This window comes from Manis javanica, chromosome 1 (genome assembly GCF_040802235.1).
Source record: "Manis javanica isolate MJ-LG chromosome 1, MJ_LKY, whole genome shotgun sequence".
Classification (NCBI taxonomy): domain Eukaryota; kingdom Metazoa; phylum Chordata; class Mammalia; order Pholidota; family Manidae; genus Manis; species Manis javanica.
In genome coordinates this window covers 167,180,744-167,196,053 of record NC_133156.1, presented here as the reverse complement: position 1 = coordinate 167,196,053, position 15,310 = coordinate 167,180,744, and the positions used below count along the sequence as shown (strand labels likewise).

Here is a 15,310-nt window from a genome sequence, read left to right as displayed (position 1 = left end):
GGAAAAGCTTGAAACAATTAAGCTAATACTACCCGATGTCCTACTAACCAAGGTCCCCAAATCATGTTTACATAAAAGTTCTCACTCATTTTTTGAAAAACTGCTCTTCACTTCTACTGGCAACATTAGCAGAACAGGATACAATCACAAGGTATACAGCTGTGCTGGCCAACAGGGTAGTGACAAGCCACGTGTGGCTATCTAAATTTAAGTGAATTAAAATTCAATAAAATTCAGTTTCTCACTTGCACTGGCCATTCAAATGTGGCTTATGGCCACACATAGGCTGCACTGGTCTAGAACTGGGCTCTTTTAGTAATTATATTTGTATTAAATATATATATGGTAATTATATATACATAATTATATATAGTAATTAAATTTACATAAGCAAAATCTTTGCCTTGGGGGAAAAAAGGGATAAGATACATGCAATTTTCAAATGGTGCAGAAAGAAAAATGTTTATGTGCAGAGAAAATAATAAAACAAATATAGTTTAAATGTTAACAACTAGTGAATATAAGTGTCTAAGTACTATTTTTACAGCAATTCTGGAAGTTTGAAGTTATTTTAAAATAAAAGTTTAAAAGTAAAGTAACACTACCATAAAAAGTAAGGTGAGGACGGCCACAGAAACAAAGTTAAAGAAAGTCTACTTTGCTACACCTGAATTCTAGCCCCGCGTCCACTGATTCCCAGATAATGACCGGCCCTAACTACAACCAATGCAAAGAACCAGACAACTCCCACCCCCAAAAATCAGTTTAGGCAAAGCACACATACTTAAAAAGAAACTCTGCAGCCTGTCTGTTGGAATACCAGTCAGGAAGATTGAGTTTTACTCTGAAGCGTTCCCCTACATAGTTAAGGACCTGCTTTTGTGTGGAACAACCCTCTTCCATTACAATCCTTAACATCTGAGAAACAGAGTTCCGAAAGAAAGAGTCATCCTCCTTGCCTTTGATGAGCTCCTGAAAAATCTGATAATCGGAGAAGTTGACAAGTGCCTAGAATAGAAAAAAGGTTTTCTTTACAATCAGTAATAAAAACTAAGCCATTTTACTCATTTAGTAACAATTCTCCATTTTTCTAATACCCAAGAAAAATTAGCACTCCACTATTGCTGAATCAAAATGAAGTCTCCCAGATAAAGCACTGCTTGTCTGGTACTCAGCCAGCAAGATGGCTTCCACCTCCTTAGTATTCACAACCTCGTATGTACAGTTTCCTCCCACATTGACCAGAGCTGACCAGCATCTCCCCAAAGCAAAAGCCCATGTGCCTCAAGGACAGGTCATAAAAGGCACCATGGCTTCCACCTTGTTGTCCTGGCTAACTCCCTGGGGGAAGACAGCTGCTTTAGGCGGCCTGTGGGAGGGCCCACATGGAGAGGAACTAAGACCGCCTGCGGACAGCCCACACTGACTGGCCAGGCATGACTGAACCGTCTTAGAAATGGATCCTTTAGCTCTGGTCAAGCCTCCTCAAGGACTAGGGCCTTCCTGACATCTCACTGCAGCCTCCTGAGACCCCACGCCAGAACTGCCCAATTCCTGGCCACAGAAACTCTGACAGTGATATGTTTACAGATGTTTCAAGCCACTGAATTTTGGAGTAATCTGTTATGGAGCAGCAGATAACTAGTACAGCATGAACACTGATAAGGAGAACCTATGCACTGTAGAGGATATGACCTCCAATGAATCTCCTCATAACAAATACATTCAGTAAGTCTCACCTTAAGTACAAATCCCAAAGGAAGAAAAAACAGTTCTTTCCTGTAAATAAAGTTTAACATAACTGTGCCGTTTTCCAAATAGTGAAGGTTCATATTGACAGCGGAATGTTCTTCCCTCACACAGTGCATTGAAACACCTATCAAAAAGAGCATAAAGTAAAAAACTCAGTAGTACTATAATTGCTCCTTTTTTTTTTTCTGAATTGCTTTTACTTTCTTAGGAATAATTAGAACCCAAATCACTAAGGTTAGCCGAGACTGGCAACCAAAAATGGCTCTAGACCTTGCCAAATGTGTCAGAGTGCAAAATCTGCCCGGGTTGGGAAGCACTCACAGTAACTGAGGCTCTGAATTTAACAAAACTTCCAAGTTGCCTTCCAGAGCAGGGTCAGTGTCTTAGATCACTTTCTATCCCTCCTACAGTGTCTGATCATGTAGTACTTTAACCCAGGCACCCTGTGGAGTCTGGTTAAGAGATAGTAGTTTGGTCTGAGAGTTCAAATGGAGAAAAGTAGCATTTTAGATTTTAAGTTTATTTCAACTTTAGACAGAGACTGCTAAGACATACTGCAACAAGAGATGCAAATGAATAAATGACTAGACATTCTGACTTGCTGAGATATTATTAATCTAGGCATATGTATGGCTACAACTAGAAACTGATTTTTAGCTTAATTATAATAAAATATTTAATTGTAGAGGTTGCCCAAGAATACAAAATGAGGTCTTGTGAAACCAGGCATCTCAAGGGAGTCATGGTAACCTGCACCAGAAGATTCCTGAGGCCTACCCACCACTGGTGAAATCAGGCCAGCCTTCATCTTCATAAGCTGTAACATAAATTAATGTGTCCTTTCAGTTGGAAAAAAATGGTACATAACAGAATGTAGGCTCCCACTATGAAAACTTAACACAGAAATGTTTAACAGAGAAAACAAAAATGTATATATATATATAGAAGAAAAATATCAAAGACTCTAGATTATCTATTGTTTTAAAAAATAGCCTTTAACTCTTCTAAAAGAACATTCCAAACTCACTACAACTCACCATACTGAGTATATCCAGGCCCTCTGCTTTTCCACTTTGGTCTTATCATTGCAATGGGAAAATTTCTCCGAGGCATAATCAACATTCGGATGACTTTTTCAATGCCATTGATTATAAAATAGCCTCCCATTTCCTGTCAGAGATGAATTATAATTTGGTAAAGATATATAACTAACTGTAAGCATGAAATTATTTGCAAACATCAACCTCAGTTCTAGCCAGACATAGCGCATCATGTGGAAGAAGTGAACACAGGCACAAAGGGACTACAGTTCCCTTGGAAATAGTCAGTGTGTGAATTAACAGTCTTCTCAAGTATATTAAAAAGGTTCTAGGGACCTAAGAGAAAAGTATGGAAGGAAACTAGGGTACCTTCTCTTCAGGCTCAAGCTAATTTGCCTTTCTGTCCCCTAAAATGACTTCAGTGTTCAAATGACAAAAAAAAATTTCTCCGAAGTCTACAGATGAAAATGGTGCCCATTTTGCTTCCAGAAGTATGATTTCCCAAATAAACTAAAAAAACTTTTCACTGTATGACAGCTCTGGAGACCAGAAATTCGGATTAGCTAAAGAGGAAAATATTTTTAATAGCTTTTTGTCAATATTACATTTCAGTGATAAAGGACTACTATAAAATGACTGCCTATTATGAGGCAGGCCTATCATGCTATTTAATCTTCCTAATGGCTGGGACAGTAATTCCCATTTTCAGTAGAGGAAACGCAGGCTCAGACATTAAAGGTCCCAAAGCCACATAAGTGATCAGGGAAGCAGCTGGGTCTGAAACCCAGATATGACACCAAAACTTTCATCCCACCACATAACATTAGACAATACGTCTTGATTACTTCAACTCAATGCTGAAGGGAAGGTATATGAAGCATTTAATATGTCACAGAATCCTACTGTCAGTAAACATTTTAGACAACAGTTTTGTGGGTTAAGACAGCTATACAAAAAAATACACCTCTAAATAAGAATCATTTAGAAAATTAGGGAAAAATCTACCAAATCTTACCAATATTATCTAATTGTATAGCCACGTTTTCATACATTATCTAATTTGGGACTCATTCTGACCCTGCACAATATGCGGACAAGATATTACTGCCCCCTTTTACCTATTTAGAAACTGAAACACAGAAAGAAAAACTGATTCCCCCTGACAACTCCTCATGTGAGCCCACAAGCTCCATGTCTCCTCAATCCCAGGTCCAGCTTTTTCTGCTGTTACCTGGCCTTTCAGTGCCCTGGACCCCTGCAATTACCTCGGGTTCCTCATGGTGCTCAATGAGGGCTTTTGGAGGAAGGTTGTGTAAGTTGCAAAGCTTAGACTTCACCATGATGGGAACATAGCCAAGAAACTGTTTAATGATTCCTTTTGAGATTCCATTCACTGCCCAGCTGATATCGGCCTAAATGAAAATGAGAGAAGAAAATTACTTAACAAAAAAGAATATCTAGATCTGCATGAACAAGTAACTATTTTAAGAGTAAGGAAGAAGACCATAAAGTAAATGATTCTGTGTTTTAGATTTAAGACAGGTTGTCTTAGATGGTAGCTATTTCAAAAAAAAGTAAAATTTTGGTATAAACTTTATTAGGCACCAGCTTTATTCTCAAAAATGTCCTGTGTGAGAGTCACACACCATTACTTGTACTCACTGTCAACTTTCCCCTGTAGGTACTCCTTCGGCCCCGGCATTCTGCTGGATAAATGTTGAGCTCTTTGCAGATGGTCCCTTTTGGAACTGTGGGTGGACTGATGACAGCATCCACAATAGTAAGGGAGATCTGTTCATCTTTGAAAACAAATTCAAAGGGAGGTATAGCCTGAAAGGTAATTCACAGTATTAACTGCTTGCATTTCCAAGGCACTTTTCCTCTCAGATTCTTCCAAATTCTTTGTGTTTTGTAAGCACTGATGCCTATAATGCCAATGGTACATGTCTAAAATGATGGTTAAAGCTACATCCAGTCTCTTCATTCCCTCAAATCATAAGGCATTAACTCAAGATTTTTTAGTTTCTACTATGTGTCAGATTCTGCAGTAGACTCTAGGGTGCAGGTGTGTGCAAAGGAAGGAAGGTTCTCTGAACCAAGTGCCTGCCTTCTCTATTCTTACCTGGAGCCCTGTGTGCACAAGACAAACAGGACTGCTGCTAACAGGACAAAGATATGGTAACATCCTCCTGATTTAGGACTGGACACTCTAATGCCATTCTTTAGGCTGATGTACACATTTCATTCCACTGTGGCTTCCTACCGAAGGCAAAGCCATGCAATGGGGAAGGTGGTGGCCCCAGTGGTTCCTCCCATTCAGTAGCAGTTGCACCTCTGCACCACTCCCTGGTGGAAGCTTTGCTGTTCTGAAGAAGTGGCATCACTGAGCTCTCCTGCATATCAATTATGAACAATCTCCTCCCTCACCTTAGTGTTAGAACAATAAGAATGCCAAAAAGAGCCAGCACTATAAATGAGGTTATCTACCCTCATGTGAGTTCAACTGACTTTTTCTAAATTTTTAAATTTTATCTAAAGCTGTTATTGTTTTAGAATTGTTTTTATTCTAAAATAAAAATTTTAATATATTTCCTATTTAAAAATGGTGTATTAGTTAAAAAAAAGAGAGATTACAAGATTTGCTTTCTCAAGCCACAACAACACTATCTCAATACAGTTGATTCTCATAATTTTACATGGTTATGGTTTATAAAGGTACCACAAACATTGAATTAGTGAACACTGAACCATTGTTCTTAGGGGAAATACAATGTTAGGTTCCTGTGAGTCTCTGGTCACATTTTATCAAATCATCAATACAAAGCCTTGTTTTATGTGCATTTCTATTTAAGGATACCTTATTTTATATATATTGTCAAGTCATATATTGCCAATCACACTGAACTCAGAGATTGAATACAAAAGTAAATATGAGAATCCAGCTATCTTCTAATAATCCAGACATTTAAAAGAGATGCAAAAATTCCATTCATCTCTTCATTATTGATAAACAAAAGCTCTTTGGGATCCCTCAAGAGTTTTAAAAGTGGAAAGGGGTCCCCAGGAACAGTAAGTTTGAGAACTGCTAGTCTATACATTATTCCTTCATAAAAACTCCATGTACATGTGCACCTTTATTGTAGAGCAAGCCTTCCTTGATCATCTCAATCTTGGACTCCTTTTTCATTATTTAAAGAAACCCCTGTGTCAATTAACTTCTAATTAGATATAATTTTTCTTATAGACACGATACAGTAAGAGTCCAGGCATGATACAATTATTGCCCATCAATACTTAGTTCACTTGTCTTTTGCAAAAAGGTGAAGGATTTTTAATCCCCAAAGAAACCTCCATGGCTCCCACACACTTGCAGAACGGAGCTCAAGTATCAGAGACTGGCAAAACTCCCTACATCATTTCTATCCCTATCTCTCACAACAAAAAACTCATCCCACCAACCCACAGGGTAAGGTATAGCCCCTTAACTCTGTTCCTTCACTACCCCGAGGGAGTCCACTCTCCCCTTCCCTTCAATTCACGTAATCCCCCTCCTTTCTCAAACACCTGGATTCGCAGCACCGCCTATGCACTCCCCAAGTACCCTACAGTCCCCAAGTCCTGGGCAGAACAGTTCTCCTGGGTATTGAGTATTGGCCCTGACCGCTTTCACGTCTCCTACACCTCCACCCCAAAACATGATAGGAAGCACTCAACAGCCAAAACTGTCTTACACAGGGCTGCCACTTCCGCACACTGAGCCCCTAGTGCCTTAGAGACACGCGAACACCCCTACATGTGATGAGGCTTTCCCTTGAGCTCTGCTACCATTACCTTCTAGACCCGATCACTTAATGTTGAGCAAATGTTTCCTAAGTATGCTATTACACTTTCCTACTGAATCTCGCTCTTACTCCTGATTTACATTTTCTTAATTCAGGAAACGTGTTTCTCCTTTTAAAGCTCTGAGAGAAGAAACCTGTGCAGGGTGACCTTACACAAGTCAATGTTCGAATAGGTTCAGAACCCTTGAAGCAAGTTTTGGAGAGGTTCAATCTTCACGTGTTAGAAGCGTGTGCATTGTGAACACTTGGGAAGCACACCTCGCATGGGACATTTCAGTAACTGTCCTACAAAGCAATACGGCTTACCATCAATAAATGCAGAGATCACAAATGCACCTTCCCTGAGTCGATACGACTGCAAATGCCACGAGGCCATTCCCTGCGCTCAGTTGGCGCGGTCACGGACTGAGTATACTGAGCCTCCTTGCCGCCTCTCAGGGACCCCCGCCCGCGCGCGGCCGGCGCGCACTCCGTCCAGGCCCCCCTCCACCGCCTCCTGGGAGCCCTCCCACTCCCGGCGCCTCTCCCAGGCGACCCTCCTCCGCCTCGCAGCGGCCAGCGAGCGCAGAGCTGAAGGGAGCATGGCGAGACGCCGCGCTCACCTGAACCGCGAGGCTGAGCCCCTCGCGCACCGCGAAGTTGAAGGACTCGACGTGCGCCCGCGTCAGCTCCTGCAGCGCTGGCTTCTGCTGCTCCCGCGGGATCCTGTAAGACGGGTCGGTCAAGTGCTTCAGCCCAGGCCCGCTGGGCAGATTCCGCCACCGTCCGCAGGGATCCATGAGTCCGCCTGCGCGCTGGGCAGAAAGGCGGTGCCGGAGCCCTTGGCCTGGAAGAAAACGTAGGTCCTCCGGTTCCGCTCCGCCCGCCCGCCCTGGCCTGTCGGTGGTACACGGTGGACTTGGAACCAATAGCGTGCTACGAACCAGGGGTCTGACTCTGCGCTGAGCCTGCGAGCGACGACCCGCCCCTTCGCCTCTGCAGCCGTCCTACGTGCTTCCGCCGGAAACACTGGGAAGCCGGAAGCTGCCGCCTCCCCGGCTGGGAGTGATACCCTGGCGCTCTCCCGCGCGGTCGGTTAGGATGAGAAGCGAGGGATGCTCCGTGACCTCTGCTAGCCGGGTCGCCTTCGGACCCGATGCTGCAGACCTGGGACACACCAAGGCGAGTCCTGGCTTCCGGAGACGAGCAGACGTCGGGTATCAGGCCGCTCCGTCCCAGCCCTGAAGCACTGGGACGGCCCAACAGCGGCTCGCCGCCCGCCCGCTACTGGACCGGAGTCCTGGGTCGATCTAAGGGGGTCCCTGCTTCAGAGCCTTTTGCCTCCGAGTCCTAAGAAGCACTTTTTTCCCCAGAATACGGATTTATCAGGAACTCCCTGCAAATGTGTGTGTGTGTGTGTGTGTTCGTGTGTTCAGGCTGTATTCCGTGCTGCGGTGTTACTGACAAACCACACATTTAAAGCGCGCTGTTTGATAAGCTTTCATCTATACACCCAGGAAGCCACCACCACAGTTAGGTAATGAGTTACTCCATTAATCCACTACCCTCAAATGTCCTCCTACCCCTTGGGATCCATCCCTCTCACAAGTCCGCCTTCACCTAGTTCAGCTGGTAACTTTCATTCCTGTGTCACTTTTAAAAAGTTTTGCTTCCGTGTTATGTGCATGTCATCACATGAACTGAGATGTGTGCAGTTGTAACCTGTTCTGCCTTCTCTCCTTCCTTCCAATTGCTCTGTCTAGAGCCTTTAGTACAATGTTGAATAGAAGTGCCAAGAATAGACATCTTTATTTTTTGCCTGATACTGGAGAGAAAACTTTCAGCCTTTCACCATTAAGGACGATGTAGGCTGTGCGTTTTACAAAGATGCCTTTTATCAAGTAAATTGCCATTTTATTACTGTTTTTTTAAAAATGTTTTTACAAAAAGAATGTTTTCCCAAACACTTTTTCTCTGTATATTGCTATATGACCATGTGGTTTGTGCCCTTTGTCCTCTAAAAATGATTATATTGATTGAATTTTATGTTAAACATTTGTTTATGTGTGAAACTTTGTAGTCTTAGGATAAATCCTACTTGGTCATTGTGATATAATGAATTATAGAAATACATGTATTTGGTCATTCACAGGAGCAAATATATATATTTCCCAGGTACATTTGGTCTTAATCCACAGTTCCTGAAAATACTGCAGTCTTAAAGATGAACCGGGTGCTTTGTCATGTTAATGAGAGACTTTGGACCCCAGATGGGGCTGGAGGTTGATTCAGCCAATGGCCAATAATTTAATCAATAATAACTGCAATGAAGTTTTCACGAAAAAACTTTAGAAGAGCTTTTCTCTCTCTGCTCTGTTCAGCTCAGTTGGATCCTGCTTCTCAGTAGGGGGGAACTTCCTTATTGGAGAAACAGAATGCCTCCACATGCCCCAAGCTCCGTGTAAGTCCGGGGAGAGGAAATCCTGGGGCAAAATACCTCTAAAAACTGAATTCAGTCACAGGGAGAAATAGCTTAAAGCCCGTTTATTACTTACATACTGCAATCCAAGGCCTTCTCTCTCCTCCGCTCCGTAAGAAGCAAACCAGCAAGCCAGCCAACCCCACCCCTTAAACTCTCAGGTTCAGACGCGCCCTTGGTTGCCCAGGTAAGTACTCATTGACACAGAGATGAACCTCTATCCTCGCCTGAGGCTTTGCAAATGCGCTAAAACCAGGGGAGATATTCTGGAAATTTTACAATTTTACCCACAGGCCACTCCTCCAGAAATCGCCTTGCAATCTACTCGTTCCCCTTATGCAATTGTCAGGGTGAGAAAACTGGAGCATTGTCACCAGACTAATGACATAACAATAGCAACAGCAATACAATTATGACAATCCTCAAGCCAGAGGATTCAGCAAGGTTCAAAGTCTTATGCAGGTTAACTCCATAGCTCATCCATTCCATAGGCAGGCAGTAGCTGAGGGTTCAGAGCAATCATCATGCGGCAGCTGCAGCCAGGGGCACATTCAGGCTACAGGACTGTAGGAGAAAATAGCCTTAAGGGCAATAAGATACATGTTGTAATGACACCAGCATAGCCAAATCTTTTCCATCAGGTAGGATACATGCAAGGGAGTGGTCTTGTGATAAAACTGGCAGGAACGGGATCTTGTCCTGGTCTAGTATACCAGACTTTCACCCCTCTCCCTGTGGGAATTACAGATGAGTCAATATATGGGGCTATGGGAGATACATGCACTGGCCATAGAGAGAAAACAAAGCTTTCCCGCAATATGCTCTTATCTCCTGGAAGTTTTGGGTACACTACCGTGACTTTTGGGGGCCATTCAGCTGTTATTCCAGGAATACACATGAGGCCAGCTTCCAGGCCTTTCCCCCAAGGTGCCAGAAGGGCCAGCCATCACTGGTCCATGTGTTGAAATGTCCAGGGCCAGGTCCATTCAACAGTGTCTCCAGGGCTTAATACAGTAGGGGCTGGCAGCAGGATGTTGTTCTGCTGGCCATATCCTGGCTTCAATAACTCTTTGGTTTGGACGTACAATTGTACAGGAGAGGCAGCAAGATGTGTGAGCATATCCACAGGGCTCAAAGCTCCTTTACATGGTTTCTCATTCAAATGCCACAGCACTGTCCATAGGTGAACTGACCAACCCCATAAACTATTGGTGTCCAACTTCAGGCCAGATTTCAACAAACTGTTGTACCTCTCTATCATGCCTGCCCTGGTAGGATTATATGGTACATGAAATTTCCACTTTATTCCTAATTGCTGCACCCGTTCTTGTAATGCATGTCCAGTAAAGTGGGTGCCTTGATGGCTCTCAATCACCTGCAGCCAGCCACAGGCTGCAAAGAGACGCTCCCGGCCCCTCTTGGTGGTCTGCTGATCTGCACGATGTGCAGAAAAAGCAACCAATAGTCCAGTAGCTGTGTCAGCACAAGTCATGGCATATTGATACCCTTCTGATATGGGCAGAGGCCCAATATAGTCTATTTGCCACCTGACTATTGTCCCATGTTGCTGTGGGACTTGGTGTAAGTCCCTCTTAGAGCACACAAGGCACTCCTTTCAGGCACTGCTGACTTCATCAAAGGTCAATGGCAAGCCGCACTGATAAGCTACAGCCCACATTGTCTTCTGCCCCGCGTGCAACAAATACTGGTGTAGCCACTGAGCCACATCAGGGGCAGGCTTTCCTTCTAGCCAGCGCACCTGGGCCAGTGTGTCTGCTTCATCATTCCCTGGGGATGCCAAAGGCAAATGGCCAGTCACATGACATATAGTAACAGTCTTAGTCTGACCAGAGGCTTGTAGGTCTTGCCACAACTCTTGCCCCCAAAGGGGCCGGTGATCAACCATCCAATTGGCATGGCACCATGTCGGCAGCCACGGGGTCAAGCCCTGATAGAGGGCCCAGATGTCAGTGTAGACAACATGGGGGAAGGCTCCTGGATGATCATGAGCCATACTGCCTGCAACTCAGCCCATTGACTTCTCTTCCCTTCTCCATCCTCCATCCATATTGTTTCAGTCTTAGGATGGAAAGCCACAGCTCTCCACTTCGGGGGCTGCCCATGACTGGAGCCATCTGTGTACCGAGTATAGGGGCTTCAGGTATAGGGGCTTTTCCCTCCTGATAAGGAGTCTCGGCTACCAAGGGCTGAAAAGCAAGTTCTTCCTGCTTTCCACTGGCATAGGTCACTGGCCCCAATAAGCGTTGGAGTTCTCCACTTAAGGGGCTATTAGAGAGGGCGCTGTGCTGCTGTAAATATGTGCCCCATTTGGTCAGTGTAGGTGTCTGTGTCATGCCACTCCATGGCCTTTGGGTCCAGTCTTATACCCAGCCTGCGATGGGATAGGTGGTTATTACCTTAGTCGCAGCTGTTCCAGCAATGTGTTCCATAGCCAGCAAGGTATGGTACACAGCAGCCAGTTGCTTCTCTATCAAGGTGTACCAGACCTCTGCTCTTTTTCATAGTTGTGACCAGAATCCAATAGGTTGCTGTGTCCATTTAAGCCACTGCCAAAGGCCCCATCCATAACCATCTTCGGTTACATGAACATCTAGTTCACAGGGCCTTGATGAGTCCATTACACTCAAGGCTTGCATGGCCTTGACTGCTGTCTTAGCAACAATAAAAACAGCTGCACATGTCTCATCCCAGTCCCACCTGATGCCCTTTTGTACCAACCAGTATAAGGGCTTCAGAATTTGTGCCAAGTGCAGGATAAACACTCTCCAGTAGCCCAAAAGACCCAAAAACTCTTGTAATACTGCCACAATGGTAGGGATGGGGAAAGCTTGGACCTTGTCTATAACTGCTTCAGGAACAGCTTTCCTTTTACCCAACCAGACAACTCTCAAGAATTTCACAGACAAACCAGGTCCCTGAACCTTGGTGCTGTTCACAGCCCATTCTTTTTCCTATAGATGTTGCAACAGTCTAGGAACTGCCCCTTCTAAATCTGAAAGAGAATCAGACAACTGCACTGTTTGCAGTTTCTTCCATGTGGAAAAGTCCTGGGCTACAAGTCCATGACAGATGGTGGGACTGTGGAGGTATCCCTGTGGAAGGACAGTGAATGTCCACTGCCAGCCTTCCCACGTGAAGGCAAACTGTTCCTGGCTTTCCTGTGCTATGTCAATAGAGAACAATAGAGAAGAAAGCATTAGCAAGGTCTACAACATAATGATACGTTCCCAGTTCATGGCTGAGGGTGTCCAGAATATCTTCTATAGAGGGGACAGCAGCATGCAAAGGAGGTGTGATTTTATTCAATTCCCTGTAGTCCACAGTCATACATCAGGAGCCATCTGGCTTTCTCACTGGCCACACTGGAGAATTAAAAGGACTATGAGTGGGCTTTATGATGCCCGCCCTCTCCAACTCCTGCAGAGTTTCTCCTATTTCCCTGTGCCCCCCAGGCAATTTATATTGCTTAGTATTTGTCACCTGTCGAGGTACAGGCAGAGCTGCAGGTGGGTGCTTAGCATGCCCCTCAGAACTGCCTTTACCACAGATACCCTCAGTCTGAACTCACCCACAGTGGTCTGTAACCACAAGCCCTGAAGGATATCTACCCCCAAAATATATTCAGGGATGAGAGAAATGTATACTCTTTTGGGGGTAAATGTCCTATCTCCAATGAGATTCGGGCTTTCTTCACTCTAATTGCCTTACCCCCATAGCCATCTATCACAGCAGGGGGCCGGGGAAAATGCTCAGGGTTGCCATGAATCAGAGAACACTCAGCTCCTGTGTCCACCAGCGCCAGGACATGTTGTACATTCACAGGGGACCAATGAATTGCTAATTCTACATATGGCCTCTGGTCCCCACCATGTCCTCCAAGGTAGGGACTTTGACACCCACCCCCTCAGTTGAACCGCAATGTGTAAAACATTATTTTTGTTATACATATATAACATACACTCTTTTTTTTTTTTTATAACATACTCTCTTGCATTTGGTGTTGGAGGAGAGGGAATAGCAGTCATGATATCCTTTTCACATGTTACTGTATTTGGCTTGATAGTGTTAATGATTTTTCACTTATAGTCCTAAGAGATACTGGTTTGTTGTTTTTCTTGTGATGTCTTTGGTTTTGGTATCAGAGTACTAATAGTGACCTCATAGAATGAGTTGGAAGGTGTTCACTCCTGTATTTTGGAAGAGGTTGTGAAGGTTTGGTGTTAATTCCTTTAGCATTTGGTAGAATTCACCAGTGAAGCTATCTGGACCTGAACTTTTCCCTGTGGGGAGTTGTTTTATTTGTTAATTCAATCTCCTGCTAGACCTGTTCAGATTTTCTTTATCTTCTTAAGTGACCTTCATTGGTTTTGTGTCTTTCTAGGACTGTGCTCATTTCATATAGGCTATCTAGTCTGTTGGCATACTGTTGTCCATAGGATTCCCATATAATCCTTTTTATTTTTGCTATAGTGATTTCCCCTTTTTCATTTTGTATTGCACTAATTTGAGTTTTTTTTTTCTTGGTCAATCTAGCTAAAGGCTTGTCAATTTTCTTAATCTTTCAAAGCACCATTTTTAGTCTCATTGATTTTCTCCATTGTTTTTCTGTTCTCCATTTCTTTTCACTCTAATCTTTATTATTTCTGTTTATTTTGGACTCAATTTACTCTTCTTTTTCTAGTTTCTTAAGGTAGAAGATAAGTTATTGATTTCAGATCTTTTTTTAATGTAGTCTTTTACAGTTACACATTTTTCTCTAGGCTTGGTTTTAGCTACATTCTATAACTTTTGGTATGTTCTGTCTTCATTTCATTTATCTCAAAGTACTTCCTAATTTCCTTTGTGACTTCTTTCTTTGATCTACTGGTTATTAGAACTGTGTTTTTAATTTCCACATATTGGTGATTTTCCAAATTTCTTTAATAATTCCTAATATATTCCATTGTGATCAGAGACTTATGTACTATGATTTAAATCATTGTTAATTTATGGAGGCTTCATGGTCCAGCATATCATTTATTCCAGAGAATGTTCCATGTGCACTTGAGAAGAATGTGCATTTTGCTATTGCTGGGTGAAGTATTCTATAGATTTTTGTTAGATTTAGTTGGTTTATAGTGTTTGCTATTTCCATTATGATCTTCTGACTAGTTGTTCTATCCATTACTGAAAATGGAGGATGGAAAATTTCGACTATATTGCTGAATTGTCTTTCTCTCATCAGTTCTGCCAGGTTTTGTTTCATGTATCTTGGGGTTCTGTTACTAGGTGCATACATTTATAACCATTATATCTTCCTGATGAATCAATCCTTTATCATTATAACAAGTCTTTCTTTGCCTCTCTTTTTTTCTTAGAGCCTATTTTGTCTAATATTATTTTGGCCACTTAAACTCTCTTTCAGTTATTATTTGCATAGTATATCTTTCTCCTGTTTACTTTCATTTATTTGCATCTTTGAATATACAGTGTGTCTCTTGTAGATGGCAGAGTTGGGTCATGGTGGTTTTGTTTTTTATTTTTCCAACCTCTGCCTTTTGATTGGAGTGTTTAACCATTTACATTTAATGAAATTACTGATAAGGTAGGATTTATGTCTGTCATTTTGCTATTTACTATGTGCCGTATACCTCCCCCATTCTTTCATTACTGCTTTTTCTTTTGTTAGATATTTCTAGTCTAACACTTTAATTCCTTTATCTTTTTTACTGTATGTTTATTATCTTAGTAGTGGATATGTTGGTATGGATCTCTGTGAGTCTACCCTTAGAATGTTTTTAACCTTTTGGACACATTTTAATTTTTTTCATCAAAGTTGGGATGTTTTTGGCCACTATTTTTTCCAATATGTTTTCTGCCCCCTTTCTCTCCTCTCTTCTAGGACTCCTGTTAATGTATATGCTGGTATACATATGTCTCTGGAGCACTGCTCATTTTTCATTTTTTTCTTTCTGTTCTTCAGACTGGAAGATCTGTTTACTTTAGAGTCAATAATTCCTTCATTTGCCAGATCAAACCTGTTTTGAACACCTCTGCTGAAATTTTCATTTGCATTTTTGCACTTTTCAATGCCAAAATTTCAACTTGGTTCTATTTAAAAAATAATTTCTCTGTAATGATATTCTCTCTCTGTGGTGACATCATTCTTATTCTTTTGGTTCTTTAAACATATTTTAAATAGCTGATTTAAAGCCTTT

The 15,310-nt window shown here is 42.6% G+C and overlaps 1 protein-coding gene across 2 annotated transcripts in view; it reads right to left on the bottom strand.

Annotated features, from left to right (window-relative positions):
* Positions 1–7,844, bottom strand: part of POLR1B (RNA polymerase I subunit B) — a 28,528-nt gene extending 20,684 nt beyond the window's left edge. Inside the window, exons 1-7 of one of the 2 annotated variants that reach the window (XM_037002164.2) lie at positions 7,558–7,844; positions 7,237–7,460; positions 4,455–4,622; positions 4,058–4,204; positions 2,790–2,922; positions 1,740–1,876; positions 785–1,008 (exon numbers count right to left, since the gene is read on the bottom strand). In XM_037002164.2, coding sequence (XP_036858059.1) covers positions 785–1,008; positions 1,740–1,876; positions 2,790–2,922; positions 4,058–4,204; positions 4,455–4,622; positions 7,237–7,413 — 986 coding nt within the window. In that variant the 5' untranslated portion in view covers positions 7,414–7,460; positions 7,558–7,844. Of the gene's footprint in view, positions 1–784; positions 1,009–1,739; positions 1,877–2,789; positions 2,923–4,057; positions 4,205–4,454; positions 4,623–7,236 lie in introns of both variants that reach the window. The other variant, XM_037002165.2, reaches the window with a different exon arrangement.
* Between the last annotated feature and the right edge of the window lie 7,466 nt (positions 7,845–15,310).